The following is a 27,942-nucleotide window of genomic DNA, read 5'->3' on the forward strand; positions in this document are numbered from 1 at the left end:
CAAACCACCTGCATACAACTTCCAAACTAAGAATCTCTAAATAAGTATGGTGAATGAATAGCCCTATATAAGTGATCATTGCGAATAATAAAGTTAAACTAGTTCCTAGTTTCAAAAACTGACAGAACTCGACCCCTAAAAGATGATACAAGAATCAGGGCAAGTCACCCATCCTTCAATATCCTATGACCTTAGCATTCATCATATCAAGAATAGCTACTACTCAGCTGAGGCCATCAGCAACATTATTCTGGAGAATAATACTTGAGAACAAAGGTGTTTTCATTTAGGAACTCTACCCATCTAATATGCCCAGAAACTTAATTTCTTCTATGAACTCAAACATCGCAGCGCTTCATGGTTATAATTGAGCACAAATTCCCCAGGATAACAAATAATCTCTCTAACAGTGAAGGGCCCAAACCACAATATAGAACTCTTATCATAAATGTCATACTCACGTTTAGCCTCCTAGAGTTTTTCATTAAAGAATGCTATTGAGTGTCCCTTTTGAAGACACCACATAGACTAACTCCAAAGGCATGACAAGAAACCTCAAAAACTAAAATTAGGATGCCTAAGTACGGTTTTCATCTTCTTATCCTACAATGCTATCCTTTGTTAAGGTCATCATTGATAGGACATATGATGGTGCTAAAACCCTAATGATAAGCCTATAGTAGTTAGGCCATCAAGACACTCTTAACCTCCGGCCAGTCTCTAATAGCCTTGACCCTTTTGAGAATCATCATACAGGCGAAGACTTAAAAGCCTAGATAGAGCACTCTAGTGCACCAGAAAAAGTGCACTTCTTAAGGTTAGCATATAGCTTAGCTTTCCTAAGATTGCTGAACAACTTAGTTGATCTAGATGCTGATCCCTAGACCTATTACAGACCAGAAACTCAGCAAAATAGATAACTCGGAATTTTCTCATAAATGGCTGTAGAACATTAGTATGAACCTAGTGGAAGTATTCAAAGCACTGAAGAGACTAAAGGGCATGACTAACCGTTCTAGGTATTAAATAGAGTCTTCCATTTGTCTCTCGATCCAAGGTCAATCTTTGAGGACCAACCAGAGCTAGCTAGAAGACCAAGCATATCCTTAAGTCAAGGGATAGAGAACTATTATTTTGATAGAATAGAGATGAGGAACTATATTTGGTGGTGATCATATAAAGGCTCTAGCATCTATGCACATTCTCCAAGATCCATCTTTCTTAGGGGTCAAAACAGTTGGTACAACACAAGGATTGAGACTATATATCATAACTTCCTTCTCTATGAGCCCTCCAATTTGTTTTTTCAGCTCAGCATGCTCCTTTGGGTTCATTCTATTATGAGAAAGGTTAGGCAAATAAGAATCCAGGACCAAATCAATAGCATGTTTGAATCTTTTGAGTTGATGACAATGCACTACGAAGCTCATAAGGTACAACGTCAAATAACTCAAATAACAATTTCCCCAACTTAAAGGGAAACTCACATAGAATCATGCAGAGTCAGTTACCTATGGGGAACTCTCTAAAGCTATAACTGCTATCAGACAATGATTTCCATGCTGTCTCTCTAAAAGCCTAATAGTTTGGCATATGAATACTCTTCCTAGGAGGGACCATGGGGCTTGCTTAGTCCTAAACTTAGAGCCCTAGGAGTGGGCTTAGCAGGGGTCAAAATCATATTCTTACCTTCGTACCTAAAAGATGTGTTTCCCTATCATGGCCAGTTACATCAAGAATCCAAGAATGTTGGTCTTCCAATTTTCTGGTATAAAATATCATATGAGCTGCAGCATGAGCAAGCTCAACCTAACCAGGGTATAGTATCTATATTATGAGCTTCAAGATGGGCAACCTCAACCTGACCACAAAAATTATATCTTTCCTCTTCTGCATCAAAGCTTTGCCAGCCTAACCATTTGACTTGTTGGCCACACTCATAATTTATTATTTATATTTCATGCTGTATTTCCCAACTAATGAAAGTTATTTTAAGTTGATATATTCCTATAAATTGGTTGGGGCACATGAAAGTACGGATTTTTTTGGCATATTTTAAGTTAATGTTATTCAATTTTCCTTAATATTATTAAGTGAAGATTGACATTCATACAAAAATTTTTTAAAACAAAATTATCCAGTAATTAAATGAAAAAATCTTAAAAAGTATATATTCATGCAACTTTTATTACTGTGTAAGATGGAATATTGAATATTACACTTTGCTGACTATAGACTTTATTTAGAAGTAAATTTTTGTCCATGTATTATGGGATTGAGTTATTTTTGTCTGGTGGGTATTTAAAACATATCTTTGCAGATTATATTGCGTCCATCAGAGATGAAAGTTCTTCAAGTTAATGGTAGCAAGATTGAGTAAATTGTGGACCTTAATGAGGATTGTGTCATCGTACAATCACTTGATTAATATTCATACAAAACTGCAGAAGGTCACATTGTCAAAAGTAGAGCTCAAATGCACCAACAAAAATTCTATTCTGTGAACAGCCAGAGTGAGCACACCCCACCTGCTAAAATCTTGTGAGACACATCATACTACTATTTTTACTTATATTTCAACCTTCTTGGGAGATGTATTGTCGATGAAGGACTCTTTGTCCTTAAGTGTGTTCATTCCTATTTAGGCTTGTGAGAGAGCTTATCTCATGTTGGTGATTTGGGTCGAGAACTTGGCATCTGTGCAGTTGAAATCGAGTAACACTCAAAACAGTCCTCATGTAAGTGTTGATTTTTAGTGCAAAAGACCAAGCAAGGTCTTGGGGAGTGAACACAGGTCAAGGAGTGGCCCCGCCACTAAAAATTGAGTCCATCACTCCACATCTCCCTACTATTACTGTTTTCTTTAATTGTTTTTGTAATTATTGCTTGCTTTTGTGCATTATTTTGATTTTCTAATTGGCACGAGATTTTGATTACATCCAATTCAAACCCCCTCTTGGGTGCCTTTCAGGTCAACAATATCAAAAGGAAATTGGCTTCTTCCTACTTTCTAAAAATGGTGTTTAGGTTGTTTTTATTTTCAATAGAAACTATATACACAATTAAAAGACGAAAAAGCCATCCAACTTTCTTTGGTCAGGTAACAAGCTAAAATCAAGACCAAATTTCAGTTTCCTATCAAAGTATTTCTACATTCTAGTAAAGAAATATCCTCAGAATTTTGACCAAATCACCTGAACAGACATTAATTCCAGCCTCACGAACAAATTTAAGGGTTTCGATACGTTCATCATAAGTTCTTGTGGTTATTATAGTTGGATAATACTCTCTTGAAGTATCAAGATTATGGTTATATGCCGTCAGGCCTGCCTCCTTCAGTTCTACAGCCTGCTGCTTCTCTAACATGCCCAAGGTGCAGCACACCTCCATCCCCATATCCCTGGTTCAACAAACATCTAACAAAGGTCAAACAACAATAAAATAGAACAAGTGTCATACAGATCAATTGAAAATCTCAAAATAAGTAAAAGATTATCAGAGTTGGCAACTATGGATGCACAAAAGCTAGGATAATCAGTTTATGTTTCTTTTATCCTTCATTACTTATATCATTTTTGAGAACAATTGGCAGCTCTTCCCATAGCTTACGCGTTTTGGCAACACAGTTCAGAGCTTTCCCATTACATATGGCCAATTGAACTTTCACATTATATATAAAACTTTGAACTCCTTTAATTTCTGCCTACTACATTTGAAACCAATTACCCTCAATTTACGCAATTTCAGCAGATCTGAACAGTTCTCTGCAAACCTTTGAGCTTTGTAGGTATTTCTTAAAGCTTAATCTTACCACAAATTAACAGTCAACCATGGATGTCTGTGCACATGATATCTGTGCATGTGCACGCATACATGAGTTGAAAATCATACAATACAATTATGTGCATGAAAAATAGTAAATCCAGGCAAGAAGCGAGAAAACCGAAAATGCAGTTAAACAAAACAAAAGTGAGTTAAGACATGACAACAGTTCAAAAATAGGGAAAATTTCGAAAAATATAAAAAAGCAAGAAAGGACACAAAACAAGATCTTGGTGATGCTAAACTCCAAGCAGGCAATTGTATGCTAGACAAGACACAAAATATGGACGCACAAACTCATTAGGTCTATAACAAAGAAAGAATAGACTTGCATAATATCAAACATAAAGTGATGATGATGGTAAATAAGAAGAAGCAAAAATAAAGATTGCAAAAATTTTTTCAGTGAGCTATTTAATGAAAACCAAGAAGGCCCAAACTTAGAATTGGCAAATGAGAAGGATAAAAATTCAAGATATAGCAACGACGTTAGAGAACATGAACTAAATATGCATTAAAAAAATGAAAAATGGAAAACCATAAGACCTGATGGCATAGCTATTGAGATTTGCAAATGCTTAGGAGTAAGTGGCGATATGGTGGACCAGCCTCTTCAACAAATTTGTAAGAAAATTCCAAATGAATGGAGGAAAAGCATGCTAGTACCTATATATTAAAATTAAAAAATTTTCAATAATTATGGTATAATTAAACTTATCTTGGAACCAATACATAAACAAGGAATAAGGTTAGAAATAAAAGTTTTTGAGAATCAATTTGGTTTTATGCCTGAGAGATTAATGGAAAAGTTTAGGGAAAAGAAGAAGGATCACAGACTTCCTAGTGTAGTTTCCAGAAAAAAATTAATTTCTTTTTCTTTATTCCATTCTCAGAAAAAGCTTGTCTGCATTCTACCATTCTCAATCCTCTGTTTTTAGGCTCTAAAAATGATATGGATGAAAAAATTGTGAGAAAGTCGTGAACCAACTGAAGTTAGTTAATTCAGTTATTTAGTTGAAAAGTCAGCAGACAACTCAGCTTACAGTCAGCAGAACATTCAGCAAAAAAATTATTCAGTCAGCAAATTGCAGCCATTGTGATTCTTATTCAAAGTTCTGTTCAGTTTTTCAAAGTGGAATACAGTTGTCATCCATTAATAGCACAGGAGTGAGTTATTTAGTCTAGGAACTTGTCATATTCTTTGCCTTGTTTCTAGGTTTATTTAATGAGTTGTTAAGTCCCTAGAATATTAAAATTTCCCATCTACCCCATGTACTCTGCCCTATAAATAGTGGCCTTACCCAGTCATTTTAAGTAGTGAAAAAATAGAAAAGAATCTCAAAAATCTAGCAAAAAGTGCCGCAGCATTGTATTTTTTATATATGTAATTTCTTCATCAAGTCAGTAAATTAAAGAGGCATTTTTCAGTATTTTTCTTCTCTGTTTTTTCTATTTTTCTATTCTTCTGTTCCAACAAAATTTGGTATCAGAGCCATGTCATCCAGCACCTCTTTCTCTACTGCAACTATGTTCAATTATTCTCAAAACCAAGTACCCATCTTCGAAGGAGAAAATAATGGGTACTGGGCTGATCAAATGAAAATTTTCTTCACTGCACGAGAGTTATGGGAGACTATTGAAGAAGGGTATGATGATTCAACTTCAACAAATGATGATTCATCCTCTACAAACACAAGCACAGCAACCTCATCTCAGAGATCTGCCCAAGAACAAATAAAAAATAAAAAATAATGTTCTTGCTTTGAGTTATCTTCATCAAGGGATCAGCAAGACCATCTATCCCCACATCTTTGGCATTCAAAAGGCTAAAGACGCATGAGAAACACTGCGGAAGGAATTTCAAGGACACAATAAAGTAGTCTAGATCCAACTACAATCTATTTGGAAGAACTTTGATTGCTTGGCAATGAAAGATTCTGAAAGCATCAAAGATTTTTTCTCCAAGGTTGCTGAAATAGTGAACCAAATTAGAGCTTATGGTGATCGAATAGAAGAAAAAAAGATCGTTGAAAAAATTCTCAGAAGTTTACTTCCAAAATTTGATCATGCAGCTGCAGTAATTGAAGAATCAAAAGACCTCTCAATTATGACCATGTTTGACCTTTATGGTTCTTTAGAATCACATGAGGAAAGAATTAAAAGATCTTCAGGTCAGCCCTTGGAGCAGGCTTTTCAATCAAAGCTCAATTTGAACCGGAAAAATCAAGAGAGGAAGGGAAATTTTCAGCAACAAGACCAGTCTCAAAGAGGCCAAAATAATCAGTCCCGTGGTCGTGGAAGAGGTCGTGGAAAAGGTAGGAATTTTCAGCCTCAAAGGTCCAACAATCAAGGATAGAATAAGATCATATGCAAGAAGTCAAATCACACATCTGCTGAATGCTATTTAAGGTGTAAAAGGTGCCGCATTCCAAACCATTCAGACCGGGATTGTTGGCACAAAAAGAATGAAAGTTTAGAAGCAAATTTCAGCAAGGAAAATGAAGAAGAGCCAGTGTTTCTCACTTGTCTCAATGCCGAAAGCAATGACGACAAGGTTTGGTACCTTGACAGTGGCTGCAGCAGTCATATGACAGGTAATTGTAAGTTATTTGTTAAAATTGATGAAAATGCTTCAAATTACGTTATTCTTGGTGATGGGAAATTTGTAAAAGTTGAAGGAAAATGTGTAATAGCAGTGCAGTCCATATCAGGTGAGCAAAAATTCATCCATGATGTTCTTTATGTCTCAAGTCTTGCTCACAATCTCTTAAGTGTGAGGCAGTTAATTCTAAAAGGATATCAAGCCCATTTCGAAGGAAATGAATGCAGAATCAGATATGGGCATTTAAATCATAAGGGACTGCAGCTTCTCAAGCAAAAGGATATGGTTCGTGGTCTTCCCCAAATAAATCAAATTGAAGGAGTTTGTGAAGGCTATATTTATGGGAAGATGCACCACCTTCCTTTCCCCAAAACTTCTTGGAGGGCCAAAGCTCCTTTGGAGCTTGTTCATGCAGATATATTTGATCTCACAAGAACACCATCTCTTGGAAACAAAAGGTATTTCATCCTTTTTGTTGATGATTTTACTAGAATGATATGGTTGTATTTTATTCAGCAAAAATTAAATACCTTCTCAATATTTCTGAAGTTCAAAGCCCTCGTTGAAAGACAAAGTGGACTGAAAATGAAGACCTTAAGAATTGTTCGTGGAGGTGAATTCATATATCACCCGTTCATAAATTATTGTAAGAAGAAAGGCATTCAAAGGCAACTAACAATGAGTAGAAGTACTCAGCCAAACGGAGTTGCTGAAAGAAAGAACCGGACCATTGTTGAAATGGCTTGGAACATGTTAAAAGGTAAATGACTTCCTAATTCTCTTTGGGCTGAAGCTGTACATACCACTGTTTATATCTTAAATAGGTCGCCAACAAAATCAGTGAAGAATAGAACTCCCTATGAGGCTTGGAGTGGGAGAAAACTAGATGTTGGCGATAGGAAAGTGTTTGGTTGTCTAGCCTACTCACTCAACAAAGCTCCTAATAAGGATAAGTTTGATCAAAAGGGAGAAAAGCTTCTGTTTATTGGGAACAACGATGAATCAAAGGGCTACCGGCTGCTGAATCGTGTTAATAACAAGCTGACAGTGGCAAGAGATGTCATCTTTGACCAAAGGGGAGTATGGCAGTGGACTTCCAGTGGCCAGAACTCAACAAATATTCCATATTTTGTACCAGCTAAACCAACAAGACCTAAATCAGCTACTGAATCTCAGAATCCAGCAATTTCAGAAGCTAAAATTGCACCCGGGAACCTTAGTTCAAAGTCTGAAAATTCAGAAAATGAAGGAACTTCATCCTCTTCACCTGTCCTAAGAAGATCTGAAAGAGTTAGAAGACCTCCGGAGAGGTATGGTGATTTTAGAAGCTATTTTTCTAATGAAAATTCAGAATTTGCTCTTTTTTCTTGTGAGCCACAGAATTTTGAAGATGCAGTGAAGGATAAAAAATGGAAAAGGGCCATGGAAGAAGAGCTGAACGTGATTGAAAAGAACAACGCATGGAAGCTTATGGATCCTCCTGAAGGCAAAGACATTATTGGTCTCAGGTGGGTTTACAAAACCAAGTACAATGAGGATGGTTCCATTCAAAAGTACAAGGCCAGATTGGTTGCCAAAGGTTATTCTCAACAACTTGGAGTTGATTTCAACGAGTCCTTTGCACCGGTTGCAAGAACGAAGACAATTCAGCTTGTACTTGCAATAGCTACCAAATTGGAGTTAAATGCGTATCAAATGGATGTTAAATCTGTTTTTCTCAATGAGGAAGTTTATGTTTATATTGAGCAGCCACGTAAAGAAGAAAAGGTGTACAAACTGAACAAGGCTTTGTATGGCCTCAAACAAGCTCCACGAGCTTGGAACAGTAAGATTGATTCTTATTTTCAGAATTCAAGATTTAAGAAAAGCTCTCATGAACCAGCTCTTTATATTTTTTTTTAAAAGAAACTGATTTCATCATTGTTTGCTTGTACGTTGATAATTTGATTTACTTTGGAAGCAATCTTCATTTACTTGCTGATTTCAAGCACTCGATGATGAAAAATTTTGAGATGACAGACTTAGGGATCATGAATTACTTCCTTGGGATGCAAGTTAAGCAAGGAAGAAGGGAAATTTTCATTTCCCAAAGAAAAGTATGCAGCTGATATCTTGAAGAAATTCCATATGTAAGGCTATAAGTACTCCTATGGCTCTAAATGAAAAATTAAATTCTGATGATGGAGCTAAGAAATTCGACGAAAATCATTATAGGAGTTTAGTTGGATCCCTTATTTACTTGACTCATACTAGGCCTGATATTACACAAGTTTTTAGTAGGTTGTCTAGGTTCATGCACAGCCCAAGTTTACTTCATTATGCAGCAGCAAAAAGGGTATTAAGATACCTTAAAGGCACACTAAAACTTGGACTGAAGTACAGAAAAGATTCTGAGCTTGTTTTGACTGGTTTCACTAACAGTGATTGGGCCGGATCAGTTGATGATCGAAAAAGCACATCAGCATATGTTTTCTGCCTTGGAAATGGCACCATTTCATTGTGTTCAAGAAAGCAAAACATTGTTGCCTTGTCATCTTCAAAAGCAGAATATATTTCAGCAACAGAGCTGCTTGTGAAGGAGTTTGGCTGAGGAAATTACTTAGTGATTTAGGACTGAAGTAAGAGGATCCTACAACCATTTATTGTGATAATATGTCAGCAATAGCTCTAACTAAGAACCCAGTTTTTCATGTCAGGACAAAGCATATTGAGGTCAGACATCAATTTATTCATGACCTTGTGCAGAAGGAAGAAATTCAGCTAGAATTCATCGGCACTAATGAACAACCAGCAGACATGCTCGGCAAAACCTATTACTACTGAGAATTTTTTAAAGTTCGAGACATGTTAGGACTCACGGCTTTAGAGGGGAATTTGTGAGAAAGTCGTGAACCTACTGAAGTTAGTTAATTCAGTCATTTAGTTGAAAAGTCAGCAGACAACTCAGCTTACAGTCAGCAGAACATTCAGCAAAAAAATTATTCAGTCAGCAAGTAGCAGCCAATGTGATTCTTATTCAAAGTTCTGTTCAGTTTTTCAAAGTGGAATACAGTTGTCATCCATTAATAGCACAGAAGTGAGTTATTTAGTCTAGGAGCTTGTCATATTCTTTGCCTTGTTTCTAGGTTTATTTAATGAGTTGTTAAGTCCCTAGAATATTAAAATTTCCCATCTATTCCCCATGTACTCTGCTCTATAAATAGTGGCCTTATCCCAGTCATTTTAAGTAGTGAAAAAATAGAAAAGAATCACAAAAACCTAGCAAAAAGTGCTGCAGCATTTAATTTTTTATATATGTAATTTCTTCATCAAGTCAGTAAATTAAAGAGGCATTTTTCAGTATTTTTCTTCTCTATTTTTTCTGATTTTCTATTCTTCTGTTTCAACAAAAATGAAATAGGAGAATTGAAGTTTCATGCCAAAAGGGGGGGGGGGGTGAAAAAAGTGGATTTTTTTGGGACAAGGGCAAAAGTGGAAAGGAATCATTAAGTTGTAAGAATACTTATTGAACTTTAATAGTGGTCTGGGGCTTAAATTTTTAGAGATAGTTTTTACTTATAATGATTTCTCTTCATTTTTATATTAGTTAGCATTCATGTATGACCATTTTGATTGATTATTATAAAATTTCATGTATTATTATTATTTTGATTGATGACCAAAACAGTAATTTTATTAATAAGAGGAGAATTTACAAAGAGAAGAAAAATACATCTCCCATCAAAATTCTGGAAAAAACCATAAAAAGAGAATTAAAAAATAGATTTATACTATTAAATATCAAAACAAAAGATTCCTACATTCTCACTAAACTTTTGAAAAGCTAACTCCCTTAAAGCATCAAAAGCCAAAGCACCATAAAGAGGCAAAGTATTGAATCTTCTCCCAAACCAGCAGTCAATTCAATTTTTTCCCTGAAAAATCCATGCATTACACTCCAACCACATTCCCCACAGCACTGCAAATATACCGCATTTCCAAAGAGCAGCCCCTGTCCTTCCTTCTTCCAAAATCCTCAAAAGAAATAGCTAACATTCCTTACACTGATGCTGGGCAAACCCAAGTTTCTCCCAACATGCCAAACAATGTATTCCAGATACTCCAAGCAAAATTGCAGTGTAAGAACAAATGAGATGCCATTTCAGAATTCAAATAACAAAGAACACAAACATCTGGAGATAAGGCCTTCAAAGGTCTCCTGTTTTGCAACAGATTATACGTAATTATTATTATTATTTTAAACTAGCATTCACTTCATTCAAGCAAAAGCTCGGCACTCATGTTTTGCCGCCTTAAAGAAACATTAAGCCTTCAACTACTCCGAGTAAGTAATAGTTTTTTCTCCTCCTTGGTCCATTAGAAACCTAGAGCCTAGGCTAAACAACAAGAGGCACCCCATCTTCCATCACATATCCCTTTCTACCCCTCCCAAGAGTCATACCTAAAGCCTCCAACATGGGAGTCCCAAGTCTAACCCACAAGGATGCACTGGGGATGTCCCTTGGAGGATGTAATAGGTATATAAATGTCATTAAGGATATGTACAATGACAAATGTTAGGAGTAGAAGAGGAGAATTTAGAGAGTTTTCAATAACAATAGATGTACATGAAAGGGTCTAATTCATTCCTTATAGCTTTCCTTTAGTTATGGATGACCTTACTAGAGATATAAAAATGAGGCTCCATGGCATATGTGATATTGTCTTGCTAGATGAAATTAGACTTGTAGTAGTATCCAAGTTAGAATTATGGAAAGATGCTTTAGAATTTAGAGGTTTCAAGTTAAGTAGAAGACAAAATACATGAAAAGTAATTAAAATAACTCTATGAGGAATAATGCAAAAAAGATTAAACTTGATGGGCAATAAATTCTTAGGAGTGGATTTCGGTACTTCGGATCTATTATGAAAACTGAAAAAGAAATTTAAAGAGATGTGATATATAAAAGTAGATTGGATAAAATGGAGAAGCACTTTGAGCACGTTGTGTGATTGTTGCATACATTTAAAATCAAAAGGGAAGTTCATCAGGACGGGTTTAAGAATAGGTTCATTTTCATCAGCATTGAGAACAATTATGTTACATGAATGAGAATGTTGAGCAACTAAGAAAACAATCCAAAAATATATATGACACATATAAGAATGTGTCGACATCGAGTTTTGAAGAACCGTTTTAGTTTACCCACAATTGATGACTTGTTTGATAACAAAGTAACATAACCCTCCCTGGTTATCTTACTTACCCATTTTATTATATACGAAGTCGCAACTTTATTTTATTTTTATAAAGTTAAAAAAAAAAAAAAGGAAAAGCTTTTTCTTTCTAAAGTCCAGTTCAGGTGTACCTTTGTGAATAGGTAAGGTAGACTATCAAATCTCTTCAATTTGAGATTTGGAAGTCCTAACACCCTAAAGCACCCATTCCAAGAATGGTTACAGCACTTATCCTATGTTTGTGTGTGTGTGTGTGTGTGTGTGCACGTGCGTGTGTGTGTTCCCTTAAAACATAAGGATTTTGAAGAAAGAATTTGAAAATAGCCCAAATAGGGGCTGCAGCACTAGGCAGTCAACCATCTGCAAAGAGTGGTGGACCGATCTGTGCTAAATTTTGTTTCTTCCGTTTTTGCGAACTTCAAAACCACTCGTCCCTTCTCCCCATTTGAAAAGGCTTTCATGGAATCCATGCAAAGGCAGAAGCCCCATGGGAATTCCACTACTTATTGCCTTAACAAATCCTGAAACAAAATACATAAAACAAACAAACAAGGAAGAGACAAATAACAAAAGTCAAGAAAACGTAAGTGTTATTTTTCTATTGTGGCTGAATCTACTAAGTTGACTGCCTACATATCCTCCAATGGAGGAATCAAGCCACTTGTAGTTCCAAAAATATTTTCAAAACCAAGTTTAGAAAACATTTTTCGTGAATCTTTTGAAAATATCCTTTGAAAACACTTGAAAACCCTTGAACAACTTTGACACCTCATTGAAAAATCACTTATTCTTTGATTAGAAAATTGATTTTTCAATTGATCCTCTGTGAAACAAAGATTGAAATCAAGTTTAACACTTGGAAAAATCATTTTTTCCACCCTCAACCACTTTATGGGTGATTACTTTGAAAGAATGATTACCATTGTAAAAAATTTGAAAATTTTGTGGATTTTTGGCGGGAGAACCACAAATCTGCCTTGAAAACTCAATTGGAACTTGGAGATCCAAAAGCCACATCATGGACATATGACTCCAACTATATTTTGAAAAACTTTTATGAAAAAACTTTAAGACTTCTGAAAAAGTTGAGTAAATTTGCTTTAAGCATGAAAAACTTGGTTTTTTTATGGAAAAACTCAACCAACTACCACTCTAATAAGCGTAAAGACTCAAAAAATTGAAAAATCCTAGAAGAAATCAAGAGAAAAGTGCAAAAAATGCACTCTCTGGATTTGGAGGTCAACCACTTGCAAAGGACTGGTCAACCACTTAGTATCCAACAGCTACTTTTTCAAAACGAAGGGGCAGATTGACTGCTTGCATGGGCTGGTCGACTGCCTGAAATGTAAAAATGCAATTACATGCAATTCTTCAACTTTGTTGCATGCTTTCACGCAAAGGATTGAAATATGAAAACACTCTTATGTATCATACATGCAAGCAATCATGAAAACGAATGGAAATTGAGAAGGAGAAGGGTTGGACACTGACCTTGTAGAAGATAACTACATTGTAAATCAAGTGAGGACTCCTCTCTCTTTAATCAGACCCCAAATACTTCAAACACAAACAAAGGAAAGTGATTTCCTATTGCTTTTTTCTTTCCAAAATAAACCCTTGTGAATTCCCATTTTCACTTAGAAAATGTCTCCTTGCCCCCACTTGGACATGCCCAAAACTCTCCATAGAGAGGTCCTTTTATAGACCTACAATGGAAGGAGGGAAAATCTCTTTTGAATATGAATTTCAAAAATTCAAATTCAAAAATAACCACCAGAAACTGCCAACTACCGACTGCCAATGTCAGAGGTTGACATGTGACATAAAATGGACACGTGGCATGCCCAAAATCCCCAACTAATCAGAAGCAAACAACTCAAATTTTGGAAATTAGCTGAGCCGGTCAACTGCCTACAGAGGCTAGTCCACAACCTATGGATGGCGCCAAACACTAAATATAGAGGGAAGGCTTGTCGACCGCCCAAAGTGGCCGCTTGACCACCATAACTGTTTTTCATTTTCTTTGCATTCTTTGCCTTATTTTTTCATACATTCAATTTGATCTTTGTTTTGTAGTGTAAAAAATAGCTATCGACAAAAAGTTAAAATGGATGTGGTATACTTGCAAAAGATAAATTAATGATTGAACACATCAAGGGTAAGTTAGACATCGCACCTGTAGATAATAAGATAAGGGACCAGTAGGTCGGATGGGTTGGGCACTTGCAACATGGACCAAACAACACTCAGTAATCTGTTGATGTCAAACAAGGTCAAAGGAGAAGCAAGGGATAAACCTAGAATAACTTGGAGATGAGGCAGTAAAAAAAGATCTGGCCGCACACCAACTTTTTGTCACTATTGCCCTAGACCATGCAGAATGGAATCTATGGAACTCTTTGTTTTCCTGTTATGGTGAGGATTTGGTAGCTCAGCAGAATGCATATGGCGTTTTGATGGTGGACTTTTGGGGTTTTAGGGAGAGTAAAAGAGGGGCGATTTTCTGGAATCGTGCTGTGTTTGCTATTCTGTGGGTTCTCTAGCTCGAAAAGATGCAAGGACCTTCAAAGATCAGAAGACTTCTCCGCTTTTTCTTTGGGAAAAAATCACTTTTGCTTCTTTTTGGCCACATTCTTTGGGTTCTTTGAGGGATTTTCGCCATCTGATATTCAAAGGGATTAAAAGGCAGCACTGCTGTAATTTTGTTTTTTTGCTTTTATGGAGGATATGTTAACCTCTTCTTCTATTAAGGACGCATAATATTTACAACCGAGGCAACAAAGCCACTATAGGAATGTAAACAGCATCCAATGTAAAACAGCCTTTCATTCCCTTTTTTCACTGTTGCACCCACCCAAGCAGCCCCAACTCAAAGGGGATCAGAAAATACCTTTATTATATACACTATATAAAAGAATGTGTGAATACACTGTATAAAAGAATGCACGCACACACATAAATACAATTAGCTCAATAAAGCCTTCCAATTGAACTTGACATCCTCATAGCAACAACCCTTGAAACATCCTGCAGTAAATGTCCAAGAGATGCCAAGTATCAGACCCTGTCCCAAAGTAAAGATAGAGACAACCTCTTGTCAGAAAAGATACAAGGCATTACATTCCAACCAAATCCCCCACAAAACAGCAAAAAAAAGCACACGTCCACAACCTCCCAGCATCTTTACCCTTACCAAAACTACAAAAGAGATACCCAAGAGCTCCTCCACTGACTTTGGACATTTCAAACCACGCCAAATACTCCAAATACTCTATTCCACATGTCCCAAGCAAATGATCAGTGCAGAAACAAACAGGAAATATTCTTCAGACTGCTACCACACCACATATATATAAATATAGAGAATAAGTGGAGTAAAATTAAAGAAAATAAGAATTTAGGTTGAAAAATATCGTTGATCTGAAACAAATTGAAGATTCAATGAAGAAAATACAGCACTTAGGGTTAGAAATGGAGAAGAGAACAAGAGAAGAGAAGAAAGGGAGTAAGCCCAATTGGCAAGTTTTCTCCAGCATACATATAGCTCCATGTCTACCCTCGTATATATTAATAACAAGAAAGGCATGAAGTATGAAAACACCCCCATTCTGAGCATCTAATCACTAAAACAACATATTCTCTTCTAACACTCCCCCTAACCCCAGCTTGTGACAACCATTAGACAAGGCAGGCATAAATAAAGCCATCGTGAAAACAGATTTCAAAAACGAAGTCTCACAACCTTCTTAAACACAACACTCCTCAACAAAAGACAGTCAACTTCAATGTGCCTTGTCTTCTCATGAAACACTAGGTTGCTAGCAAGATGAATGGCGGCTTGATTATCACAAAACATATCTATATGCTTCATTAGAAAGAATCCAATCTCTGATGGAAGAGACTTCAACCACATAAGCTCACTCATGGAGCCACAGCCCAATATGCTGCTTCAACACCATCATATCTTGCTACATTAGTTTGTTTCTTGCCGCCATGTGACAAGATTCCCACCAACAAATGTTCAATCAAATATAAATAAGAACTATATAACATTCAAGACAATATTTTTTTAATTATAAGTAGCAAGGACAAGTAAAAAAAAATAAAATACATGTTTCATTAACTTTGTCGTTAGGTGTCACTGAGTTTAGGAACTATGTTTCCTGATTTTATATAACAAATGGCAATAGAAAACATGTTTTCCAAACTTTTTCGTGTTTTACCTTTTTCAATAATTGCTTCCAAGATTATAGATAATTTGGAATAAATATCATTTTTCAAAAAAAAAAGTATTGCTTTAAATAAAGAAGAGGAGATAGAAGCCAGAGAACATGAAATTTAACCAAAAAAAGTTGTTTTTTTTTACAAGCATGCCCAATTCAGTTTACAACAACCTACTTCAAAGGGAGAATTTGACAATAGAGACACAAACCGACGGAGAAACTAAAACCATAAAAGAGAACTGTCACCATATGCACCACGAACAATTCTGCCACACATTTATAATCTTAAGAATTACAGTTTAAGGAATAATGAGAAAAGCTCCAGCACATTTAGGAAATCCATGTTTTTTCTATGAACAGTGAACACAATGCCCTTCTCCCCTAAATACTTCTATTCTATTTGGTTTATGAGAATGGGAATTATAATTCCAACTGTAATGTTTGGTTTAGAACATAGGATGTCTATTTCCCTCCACATTGAATGGCCTGCCTTCTCAAAAGAAAAGGAATTGATCATTCCTGCGGTGGAAAGGATGGACAATATTTTATAGAATAACACTGTTGATTCCCTGTGGATATGACCACCACTATTACCCCTATCACTGCTGCCACTGCATGCCAGAACCCACCTCCAGTGCAGGCACCTCACTATTTCCACCAGCACCACCACACCAAACCATAGTTACCATTGCCAACTCCACCTCTATCTCCACCACCATGTGCTGCCACTGTTGCTAACCCACTACCATTGGTCCATTGCCATCTATCTCTTACTAACACAACCATCCCCAATCTCTACCACCCCTAGCAACTCCACTCCCTAGAACTATCTAGCATCTCCCCCCTCCCCCTGCCACTTACCACCTCACCAATCCTATTGCAGTGAGCACCACACCTCCCAATACTGCCAGCTACCACCGTCTCTGCCACCACCTCCCCACGGCTGCCACTCACCACAATTCCACTGCCATCGCCATTGACACTACCACAGCTGCCACCAAACCATCACCACTGAAATGAAATGACTTCTTTAGGTCATTCTATTCTTATTTCAACAAAATGAAAGAATGGAAGTGACCATACCTACTCATTAATTTTCCATTCCATTTTTATACCAATTCCCATTCCATTTTCATCAAATTTTATAGAATGAAGCAGAGGAATGAATACTTATCACCATTTCATTACCTTATTTCTCTCACATATTCAAGGATCTGCTTGAAGTTGGTTTTTCTTCCTACCGTGTCTCTCCATGCTGCACCCATGCAGAAACGTGTGCTACCAGCCTCCTTTGCCTACCAAAGATATAATTGTGTCCAGTCATACATAAGAAAAAAAGACAACATATCGCAAGCAACACAAAAAAGCATCAAGCAGGGAATTTAGAGATGTGTCAAGCAAATCCTACCATCTTGAAAGGGAAATTGTAATTAGTTACATAATTACATATGCAAGAGAAGATCAAAGTACTATCTAATCAAAGTTGCAAGTAGTAAGGGAAGATTTAACTAGAGAAAAACTAAATTGTCAAAGATCCAATTCACTTAAAAGCCTAAGCTATTAGGAGCCCAAGAAATGTTTCTTAATATCTGTAACAAAAATAATGCCAATAAGTAATTGTGACTCAATCTTCTTTCTACGTTAGTAAAGAATAATGTCACACAAGTGTGCGCATACATTTATGTATACACATAAATGTGTATACATATATAATTATATACATATATAGTATATCACCTATAACATGGAACGTTCCGGTTCATGGAACAGAAGCGGCATCGTGGTATGGCACATGTTCTAAAATGTGGAACATTAGGTTTATACTTATATAGAAATATTGGTGAAAAATATGTAATGGCACTTTTATATATTGTGGAGTATGTTGAAGTGTGTCAAAACTAAGAAGATATTTTCTTTTGTGAAATAGATGAATAATGAATTAGAATGGTATTACAATGTGATAATTCTCTACGTTAACCAATAAAAAAGTGTGCTATGTAACATTGAACTAAAACTTAGGATTGTTAGATTTTGTGTTCCGGAACAAAAATGTACCATGTCTTGGAACACATTTGTACCAGTGCATGGTCTGCTAGGGTGTTAGCATTTTCTGGTTACTATGATATGTAAATATGTATAAAATTATAGGCTGCTCCCTGTAATACTCTCTGTTTTACCCGTAACATCTACTATAAAATCTTCAAGTCTATGAAAGATTTACTCCAAATATGTCATCAAAGTTATACAAATAAGACCAGTAAGTCCATGGAAACAAAAGCAATCACTTTCAAGAAATATAAAGCAGCTAATTGCACCCAACTTTGGGATGTTATAAAGTATCTGCGAGGACCGCAAGTAGCCAGGGGGCAGGATACATGCTACTTGTAGTTGCTGCTATTGTCTGAACGACATTATATGCCTGTCGAACTATAACTAATGAGAATTAATTGATTATAATACACAAGTTGACCAAAGCGAAAAAATGAAATTTGTCCATATTGGATTTTTCTTCATTTTTTTTTTTTCTCTTGGATATAATGAATGTGAATCAGACACAACTCAGTCAACAAGGAGTGTGAATCATACATGCTTAGGTTCATACCACAAGGTTCATGCATCCAGAGGAGTTGGGCACAAAATCTGTAACTGAAATAATATGCTAAATATAAAACAATCTAAATGTCATAATTTTATATTAAATCATTGCGTACAAGTCCCAAGTGACAAACATGCTCTTTTCCAACCAAGATATTGCAAATAATAATTTTTTGTCACCAAACCATAAAGCTATGAATCGGTTAAAAATATTCATAGGACTGCATTTTTCTAGTATATAAAATAATTTTAGTCTCAAAACCAGCTCTCAAACAATTCAAAGCATCAAAAGATAAAGAAAATGCACCTTTTTTGCTGCCAGCAGAACAGCCTCCTTGTTCATAAGCTTTTGGGCCTTCAGTCCAGTGTCATACCTGGAGGACTGAGGACAATATGAACAATCCTCGCTACATCCACCAGTTTTAACAGAAAGGAGAGTACATTGCTGAACTTCCCTGAAGTTATGAGCATGCCTATGAACTTGAGCCTAAAATGCATAAATCTCAAATCAAATTAACAAGCACTAAACTGGAAAAAAGTAACAAAGAAATTAACAACAATTATTATTATAATGATATAATATCATTTTTGTTCAAAAAATAAGATAAATCTGTCTTCGAAAAGAGCAAACTCTTAACACTATTAAGATGAGGTTTCAATAAGCTTTTCAATAGATTAAAGCATTCTTATTATATGAACGTCAGCATCAGTGTGAAAATTGCACAAATCATGCATAGTTCATCTCCACAATGTTAAAGCGGTTTGACGAAATTTCAACTTTCAATCAATTGATTCAAGATAAAGCCAAACCACAAAGAAGAATTGAATAAAAATGTGTGCAAATCTCCATTAGTAACATGATGTATCTGACACTAAAACCTGGAAAACAAAAACATGCACACATACTGCACTAGTTAAAAGAAATTCAAACCAATAAAGCTCTATGCCTTCCATCCGTAGTCAGCTACACAATCTGTTTTTTTTTTTTTTTTTTACCAATATGCCTTATATGAATCACATCCTCATCAAATCAGGGATCATATCTTTCGAGTAATGTATTCTCAAGTTCTTTTTTTCATATATATAGAAGAAGACAATATCATTAAAAAAAGAACCAGAATAAATTATTTAAAGGACAAAGAGTCCTCCTCAGAAAACTATAATACAGCAAAGGAAAACAGAAAAACAATACAAGTAGCCATTACAAAAGCACTTCCTGCAGTCTTATGAGATCAGACAGTGAAAGTCCCCAAAAAAATCCAAAAGAGTGCACCCATAAGGAGGATAGGAAAGTCACTCTATCCTATAAAATTGGTGTGTAGGTTAATCGACCTTTAAAAATCCTAGTGTTCCTCTCAATCCGCAAGGTCCAAAGGATGGAAAAAAACAGCAGTACTCTAAAGAGCTCTGGCATTTCTATTCTTTCCAAAACCCCTAAAATTAACCAATAGCAACTCTCCCACCTTCCCAGTTACACCCACTCTTCCTTTGCCAGTGAAAAAGGGGCTTCCAAAGCTGCAATGCTACCCATCAACACCTGAAAAATGGGCATTCGATTTGTTGCTTTCACAACACATAATTCACATGTCAGGACTGAGAGCCTTATTTCTCCTCTAGATAAAATCATGCATATTTTATCCTTTCTAGTATGACGGTCCAAACAAAAGGCCAAAGCTTCCCAAGCACCTTAGCCCTCCAAAGAATGTAATCTTGTAAGGAAAAAGGTTAGGAGTGGAGAGTTTCAAAAGGCAAGAGAGGAAAGATTTGGAAGTGAACATACTCAAAGAGTATGGCACAATCCCTAGCTGCATTGCAATTTTTTTGGGGGTGGGGGGAGTGGGGTTGCATTAATAAGCTTAATAAGATGCTCCTTGGGGGAGTCCATGGAGATCTATTTCTCAGATTTATCCTTCTTTCATCCCTCACACTAAACTTGAGGTGGGGAGGGGTTCTTATATTCGTTCTTGGAAAGACCCCTGACTGGGAAATGCGCCATTTTCTACTTAATTTCCCTCATCTATTTCATCTTACTTATAAACAAAATGATGTCATTTCTTTCTTTGTTGGAAAATTGAGTAGTCCTTTGGTTTTCTAGAACCTTCAATTTAGGAGACCTCTAAATGAGCGGGAGTAATCTATCTTCAGGGAGTGATGTTCGTTCTTGATCTTTGGACCAATCAAGTGTGTTTTCTTGCAAATATTGTTTTCAATTTTTGATTCATTCCAACTCTTCTTTCTCGCTATACTCCACAACTAGGAAAACTAAGGTTCCCCCTAAAAAAAAGGCTTTCACTTAGTTGGTTCTGCTTCATAAGACAAATTTCAATAACATGTTGCAAATTAGGAGACCTATGAAGGCTCTCTTCCCTGATTTATGTGTGCTTTGTTACAAGAACTCTGAGACAACTTCTCACCTTCTTTTGCAATGTGAAGTTGCTGGGAGTATATTTGGAATATGATTTTTCGCGTTATGGGAGAAAGTTGGGTCTGTCCTTACTCGAAGGGAGACCTTTTAGAAATATCCTTTGCAAGTTTTGGTAGAAGAAAGAACAGAGCAACGTTATGGAAGTGTGGCTTTTTCTCAATTTTATGGAGTTCATGGATGGAACGGGATAATTTTTGAGAAAAAATTAAATTAAATGTTGGTTTGGGAAAAAAATAAAATATTTGGCCTTTTTGTCGAGTGTTGGGTATGGATTTTTTAAAGAGGCAAGTTTTCAAAAGTTGCAAAGAGATCAGCGGAACATGTTGACTAGATGATTTTTTTTCTTAGGCATTTTTTTTATGTTTTTTGCTTCTTAGAAACTATGTCTTGCTTCTTACTCCTCCAAGAGATCAATGCATCACCTAGGAAGTCACACCAATCAGTGATGAAGCAACGTGTATCCGCACAACCAGCCCAATCAACATAATTATAAGCAGCAAGGCAAGTAGAATTGTCTGCAGGGTTAAACCAGGGGTAGAAGTGCCCTGAACATAGCGTATGATCCTACGAACAGCAGCCAAATGAAGATGATGAGGAATCTAAAGAAACTGGCTGACTTGTTGTATAGCAAAAGAAATGTCTGGTCTAGAAATGGTGAGATAGACAACCCCACCAACTTCTGGTATAAACTGGGATCAGCAAGTAAATCACCCTCCTCTTTGCGAAGCTTGACATTTAATTCCATGGGAGTATCAATAGAAGTACCCTTCTGAAGGCCAGCTGTGGCCACCAAGTCACTAGCATACTTATGTTGATTGAGTGAAATACCTAAGGGGCTACGATTCACCTCAAGACCAAGAAAATATGTGAGACCCAAGATTATTCATATGAAAGGACTCTAAGAGATAAGTCTTGAGCTGAGCAAGTAAAGCAAAATCGGAACCAGTAATCACAATATCATCAACATGAGCCAAAAGAACAACAATACCCATGTTTGATTTTCGAAGAAACAATGGAGTGTCATACTTGCTCTACTTGAATGAAAATTGTAATAAAGTGGTGTGAAATTTATCAAACCAGGCCCTCAGAGCTTGTTTGAGACCATAAAGAGAACGAAAAAGCTTACACACATGTGAAGGCGGAGAAGGAAACAAGCCCGAGGGTAGCTTCATATAAATACACCCATCTAATGTAGTGGCCACTCACTGAAAGCAGCAATAGCCAAAATCGTACGAATAGTAGCCATCTTAGCCACAGGAGCAAAGGTCTCTTCATAATTGACACCATATTCCTGATTATTCCAAAGTGGAACAAGGCGAGCTTTGTAACGATCCAAACTTCCATTAGATTGGACCTTGACTGAGTAAACCCATTTACAACCCAGAGAACAATGGTGGGAGAACAAGGCTCAATGTCCCAGGTGTGATTGGCCTTTAGAGCGGCAATTTCTTCCTGCATAGCTTGTCGCCAACAATCATGCTTGGCAGCATGTGAGTAGGAAGTGGGAATATCTAAATTGGACAATGCAGAAATAAGAGCTAAAACAGAGTTACCAAAACTTGAAGAGGGAAACCCATACCTATCTGAGGGTACAGCCACTTGAGAAGAGCGACGTACCAAAGGCTCTGGAGGTGCTACAACTGACTGAAGGCTCTGGAGGTGCTACAACTGACTGAATCTGAAGCGTGGTAGGATCAGATATCGGATGAGCTACCGGAAGAGACCGTGGGCAAGGGTGCCATGTATACACAATACATGGTTTAAAACGAGAACTGACTAGATGAGGATTCGAGAACTGCTCCTGAAAGGAGGGGAGAATCACAATAGGAGAGGAGGGCGGACACAAGAAAGAAATGTTGATTTTCAAAGAAAATAACATTCCTAGAAATGTGTGTACGATGTAATGTAGGATCATAGCAAACAAATCTCTTTTGACACACATTGTATCCCAAGACTACACATCGAACAGATTGAGCAGATAATTTATGTCGCTCATGAGGAGGTAAATGAAAAAAACATACACAACCAAAGGTACGGAGGTTATCGTAACTAGGTTGCTTAGCAAATAAACAGAAATAGGGAGACTCCATGAGTAGGACTTGAGAAGGTAAACGATTAATCAAGTAGCAGTTTTCATAGCCTCAACCCAGAATAAGGATGGAACAAAGGATTCCAGCAAGAGAGTACGGACCACGTCTAGGAGATGACGATTTTTCCATTTGGCTACTCCATTCTACTGGGGAGTAACAGGACATGAACGTTGATGAATAATGCTTTTAGAAACCAAAAATGCCTGAAACTTAGTAGACACATATTCACCACCAGAATTTGTGTGTAATGTCTTAATAGAAGCAGAAAATTGATCGTCAACATACATTAAAAACTCAGTGAAAGTACGAAAAACCTCAGATTTAGAGCGAAGAAAGTAGACCCAATTAAATCTGCTATGATCATCAATGAAAGTCACATAGCATTTAAATTTTTCATTTGAACTAACCGGGGAAGGTCCCCAAACATCACTATGGATAAGCTCAAAACACTAACAAGCTCTACTAGCATGCAAAGGGAAGGGAAGAGTTTTGCTTTAGCCAAGTTTGCAAGAAGCACACTCAAGAGATAAAGAAGAACATTCTTTATTACCAAGTAAACCAGAGTTCAATACATGAGATAAGATCTGAGTATTGGGATGGCCTAAACGACGATGCCACGCCATACTAAGATTTGAAACATTATTACAAGCAAAAGACTTAATAGAAGAAATTGGAGAACGTGTTGGAACGGGAAAAAGTAGTGGAAACAAGTGCCCCACTTTAGGTCCCTTCGTGATAGGCTCCCCCGTTACCTGGTTCTGCACAACACAACATTACCAGAAAAATTACCACAATTGTTATCAACTAATTGACCAACAAAAATCAGATTTGTTAAAAGTTGAGGATCAAGAAACACATTAGTGAACTTAGAAGAGGCATCTCCGACAGTAGCTATTGGCAAAGAACTGCCATTGGCAATCTAAATAGCAGATTGACCAGCGTAGGGCTGAACATGACACAAGGTAGTGGGATTATTTGTCATGTGATTCGAGGCACCTGAGTCCACATACTAGAGATTAGTAAAATTGTTACCTTGGAGCTCCATTGCTGATAATGCCGAAAATTAGCATCTGTTGCACCATTTCGAGTGTGCAGTAATTCGCTGGAGGACGTGCAAGAGTAGAGAAATCACTTGAAGAAGAGCCAGGAGCCACAAACGTCACTGTGGGGGGTACACTAACAGAAGTATGGAATGCTTAGGCCTGACGATTCTGCTGGCGGATACGAAATTCTTTGATAATGTGACCCTTCTTCTTGCAATAAGAGCAGAATTTCTTGGAACAATTAGCAGCGATATGTCCAAATTCTTTACAGCAAAAACACTGCAAAGTGCTAGAATGCGCAGGCGGTCCTCATCGTTGAGTAGCATAAGCCACAGGGATAGACCTAGAACTACCATGAGATTGTGCCAAAGTAACTTGAGTACTAAATCGTTGTTCTTTACAAAGTAACTCACCAAAACAAACATCCAGAGAAGGAAGAAGAGAGCAATTTAGCAGAGACGAGCGAACAGATTCATACTCGAGGCGGAGTTTTATAAGAAACTGATCATGACGACTAGTCTCATAAAGACGTTGAATAATGGGAAGAGAAGCCACAGGAACATCCTTAGTAACCAGATCAGAATATTAATTCCAAAGAGTCAGAAACCCCAATATAATAGTCTTGGATGGAACGATTGTCATGTTGAAACATGGCAATCGCATGCTCTAACTCAAAACAACGAGCACCGCTATCTTGATGATATAATGTTTTTAAAAAAGTCCACATGGATTGAACAGTGCGATAAGGTCGCAAGTTAGGGACAATATGTTGCTCAACCGAGCCAAGAAGCCAATACATAATCCGAGCATCAAGCACAACCCATGAAGGACAAGCTGCAGACTCCTTGGATTTATCAGGATTGGGTGCACAATCTGTGCCATCAATATGACCCCAAAGATCTTTTTCCTTCAGGAAAAGTTCAAACAGAAAAGCCCACGTTGAATAATTGTTGCCCGTAAACTTGGCACACACAGGTGCGGAGTCCATGTTAAATAATGGAGAAAATCGAGAAGCCCCAAAAAAACACTGTACCAAAAGAAACAGACCACCAAAAAATCTAGAAGCCCAAAATAAACAACACGAGTACAAAGAAAACACAAGAACAATCTCCCTGCACTAAAAAATTAAATTTTGAACCAAAAAACTGCACTAAAAATTAAATCTTGAACCAAAAACCTGCTGTGCAGAGAAGATAAGTGCCAGAAACAGCAACAGAAAGTTGTTGCCTGCTTGCCGAGAGTCACAAACAGCAACAGAAACTGGAGAAATAAGTAGCAAACCAGAAACCTGTTGTGCCTGCTTGCCGAAAGTCACAAGCCTGCCTGCCAAGAGTCACAAACAGCAACAGAAACTGAAGAAATAAGTGGAAAACCAGAAACCTGTTGTGTCTGCTTGCCGAAAGTCACAAACAGCAACAGAAAATTGTTGCCTGCTTACCGAGAATCACAAGGACATAAACTGGAGGAAGAAATGACAACCCAGAAACCTGCTATGCCGACAGCCACGCAGACAACAAAAGTACAGAAAGAACAAAGAAAAAATTCCATAAGAGAAAACAAAACCCCAACAGCCACGAAACCGAGAAGACAAAAAATTGAAGGGGAAAAAAAACCTAGCAATCAGCTGGCTCTGATACCATGTCAAATATTTTGTGAATGGCTGAATGAATTGGCCTTGAGTTCTGTATATTATATATAGACTTTACAAGAATGCTATACATGGAAAGTAAATAAGGTCTAGCATGATTCTGGCCCTATACAAGTAAACTATAATTTGTCAAGCCCTATACATGTAAACTAAATATATGCTAACTATACAAAATAATGAATTGAAATATAAGGAAATAAATGTGGGCTGAAGTAAGGAAAGAAATATTTTTCTTTGCTGGTTGCTGTTCCGTTGACATGTTATCCCATGAGGAGTTGAATGGTGGAGTAGAGCTTATTTGCTCAATTGAGCAAGACTAGCCCAATGACATGCCACGAGGAGGATTAGTGTATTTGAGTTAAGGAGATTGTGACACTCCAATCCCAATCCCATATTGGTTTTGAAATAATGATTTGTGCACTTTATAAGCCTAGACAAGCCTACTACTATGTAACCTAGCTTAAGAATTTTCGGCTGGCCAACCCAAAGGTTGTTAACGTAGTGATTTGGCCTAGGGCACTGCATTAAACTTGCACTTGAAAATGTATAGTTAACGAGACCCAAAATAAAGGACAACTAGTCAAAACCCATTTATTATATGTTGCTCAACTAAAGTCAACTAATAAAAAACAATGCTTATTCTTCAATGGTAGGTCAATTTGATCTAGAGTTAAGAGCAGTGGGATATTAAAATAACATTTCTTCATGGTGACCTAGGGGAGCAGATTTATGCGGAGCAACCAGAAGGTTTCAAGGAACCCAAGCGGGAGAACCATGTCTCCATATTGAAGAAATCACAGTATGGTTCGAAGCAGCCACCAAGACGGTTGTTTAAGCACTTTCAAGGAACCCAAGAAAAAAAAACATATGCCATGCTATGGTTTGAAGAAATCAACAACGCAGTGGTACAAGCACTTCGATTCATACATGTACATCAATATGACTATTGGGTTTACTTTAAAGTTGGTTATTTATCTTCTTGCCATTATACATGGATGATATATTGATTGCTGCAAAGAATATGAATGATTTTTTTTTTCTTGATAATAAAAGAAAATATATTGAGGATGAGAATGTACACTTGAAGCGAGGATACTAAATCCTCAAAAAAATAATTTAAACAAAAAAAAAATCAAGAGATATAAGAATAAAAGCATAACAAAAAATAATAATAAAATAAGAAACTACAACAATCAGCCAAGAAATCCCCTCTTTAAACCCTTCCCACCATAGTTAATCGAACACTTAAAATTAGCTAATTCCCTCTGACCCTTCTTCACCATGGATTTGCCAGCATCGAGCCTGACCTCATTACCTCCATGATCAAATAACCTAAGGCCCAAGTCGTCCAATAGCCTCTGGGTATCAATAATTCAATATCCCTCCCAGGACTTTCATCTTGAATAGGGGTAGGCGGAATTCCATCCTTTACCTTTTTATCAACTCTTTGAACCTCATCTTCAAACAGATTAATACCTTCTAAACTATCTAAAGGAGGTGGCACATAAGATAGATACCCAAAACAATCAACAGAAGAATCAAAGGAATATCCACAATGTTCCTAAATATGGTCCAAAAGTAAACCTTTTCACATTAAAACTTGCTACTCCATATGCTGTCCTCATTCAATACATCTCCCTATCTCTTCCTTTCCTTACTTAACTTAGCCCTCTCAGCAATTGGTTCTTCTACTATACTTGAAACACCTTCAGAATCCCTTTTTATAATTTTGTGTGTTTCCTAACTAGATAATTCTCTTCTTCACTAAACTTCCTCCCTTCAAGACCCATTTGCACATTTTTTCGACAAAAGCATACACCTTACACTCCTCGAGTTTTTCGAGGAGATTCCCTTTCCTACTTGATTTTCTATTGAAATAGAGATGAAATCTTGATTTTCCAACTCACAAGAAATAAAATTCTCTGAGCCAGACCCCCCCCCCCCCAAAAACATTCCTTAAACTCCCCCTTGTGCAATTTTCCTCCAATCGAGGAAAAACATGAAACTTATCAGGCCTTTCTCCTCCTTATGGCATCAGCGTTTTACTTGTATCAGAACATTCCTTGCCATGACCACCTAAGCTTTTATTCGAAGAAGAGCAAAAATCCAAAACACATTTGTACTTCATTCAAGGAAGAACATTGTTCGACATGTTGCTACTCAAAAGGATGATGAACCCTAGTATCATCCCAAATAATAGGCAAAGAGATTCCCTTATGTTCAAGGAGTTGTAAAGACTCTGGATTCTCCCTGATAAGTACCCCATCTGCTTTGGTT

At 36.9% G+C, this 27,942-nt stretch overlaps 1 protein-coding gene across 1 annotated transcript in view; it reads right to left on the reverse strand.

The window, feature by feature from the left end:
• LOC131150569 (biotin synthase, mitochondrial) overlaps window positions 1-27,942 on the reverse strand; it is a 92,480-nt gene that overhangs the window by 32,680 nt on the left and 31,858 nt on the right. The window contains exons 2-4 of the mRNA XM_058101377.1: window positions 18,767-18,946; window positions 17,053-17,159; window positions 3,195-3,400 (exon numbers count right to left, since the gene is read on the reverse strand). Of these exons, the coding sequence (XP_057957360.1) occupies window positions 3,195-3,400; window positions 17,053-17,159; window positions 18,767-18,946 (493 nt within the window). The remainder of the gene's footprint in view (window positions 1-3,194; window positions 3,401-17,052; window positions 17,160-18,766; window positions 18,947-27,942) is intronic.

This window comes from Malania oleifera, chromosome 3, assembly GCF_029873635.1.
Source record: "Malania oleifera isolate guangnan ecotype guangnan chromosome 3, ASM2987363v1, whole genome shotgun sequence".
Taxonomy (NCBI): Eukaryota; Viridiplantae; Streptophyta; class Magnoliopsida; order Santalales; family Ximeniaceae; genus Malania; species Malania oleifera.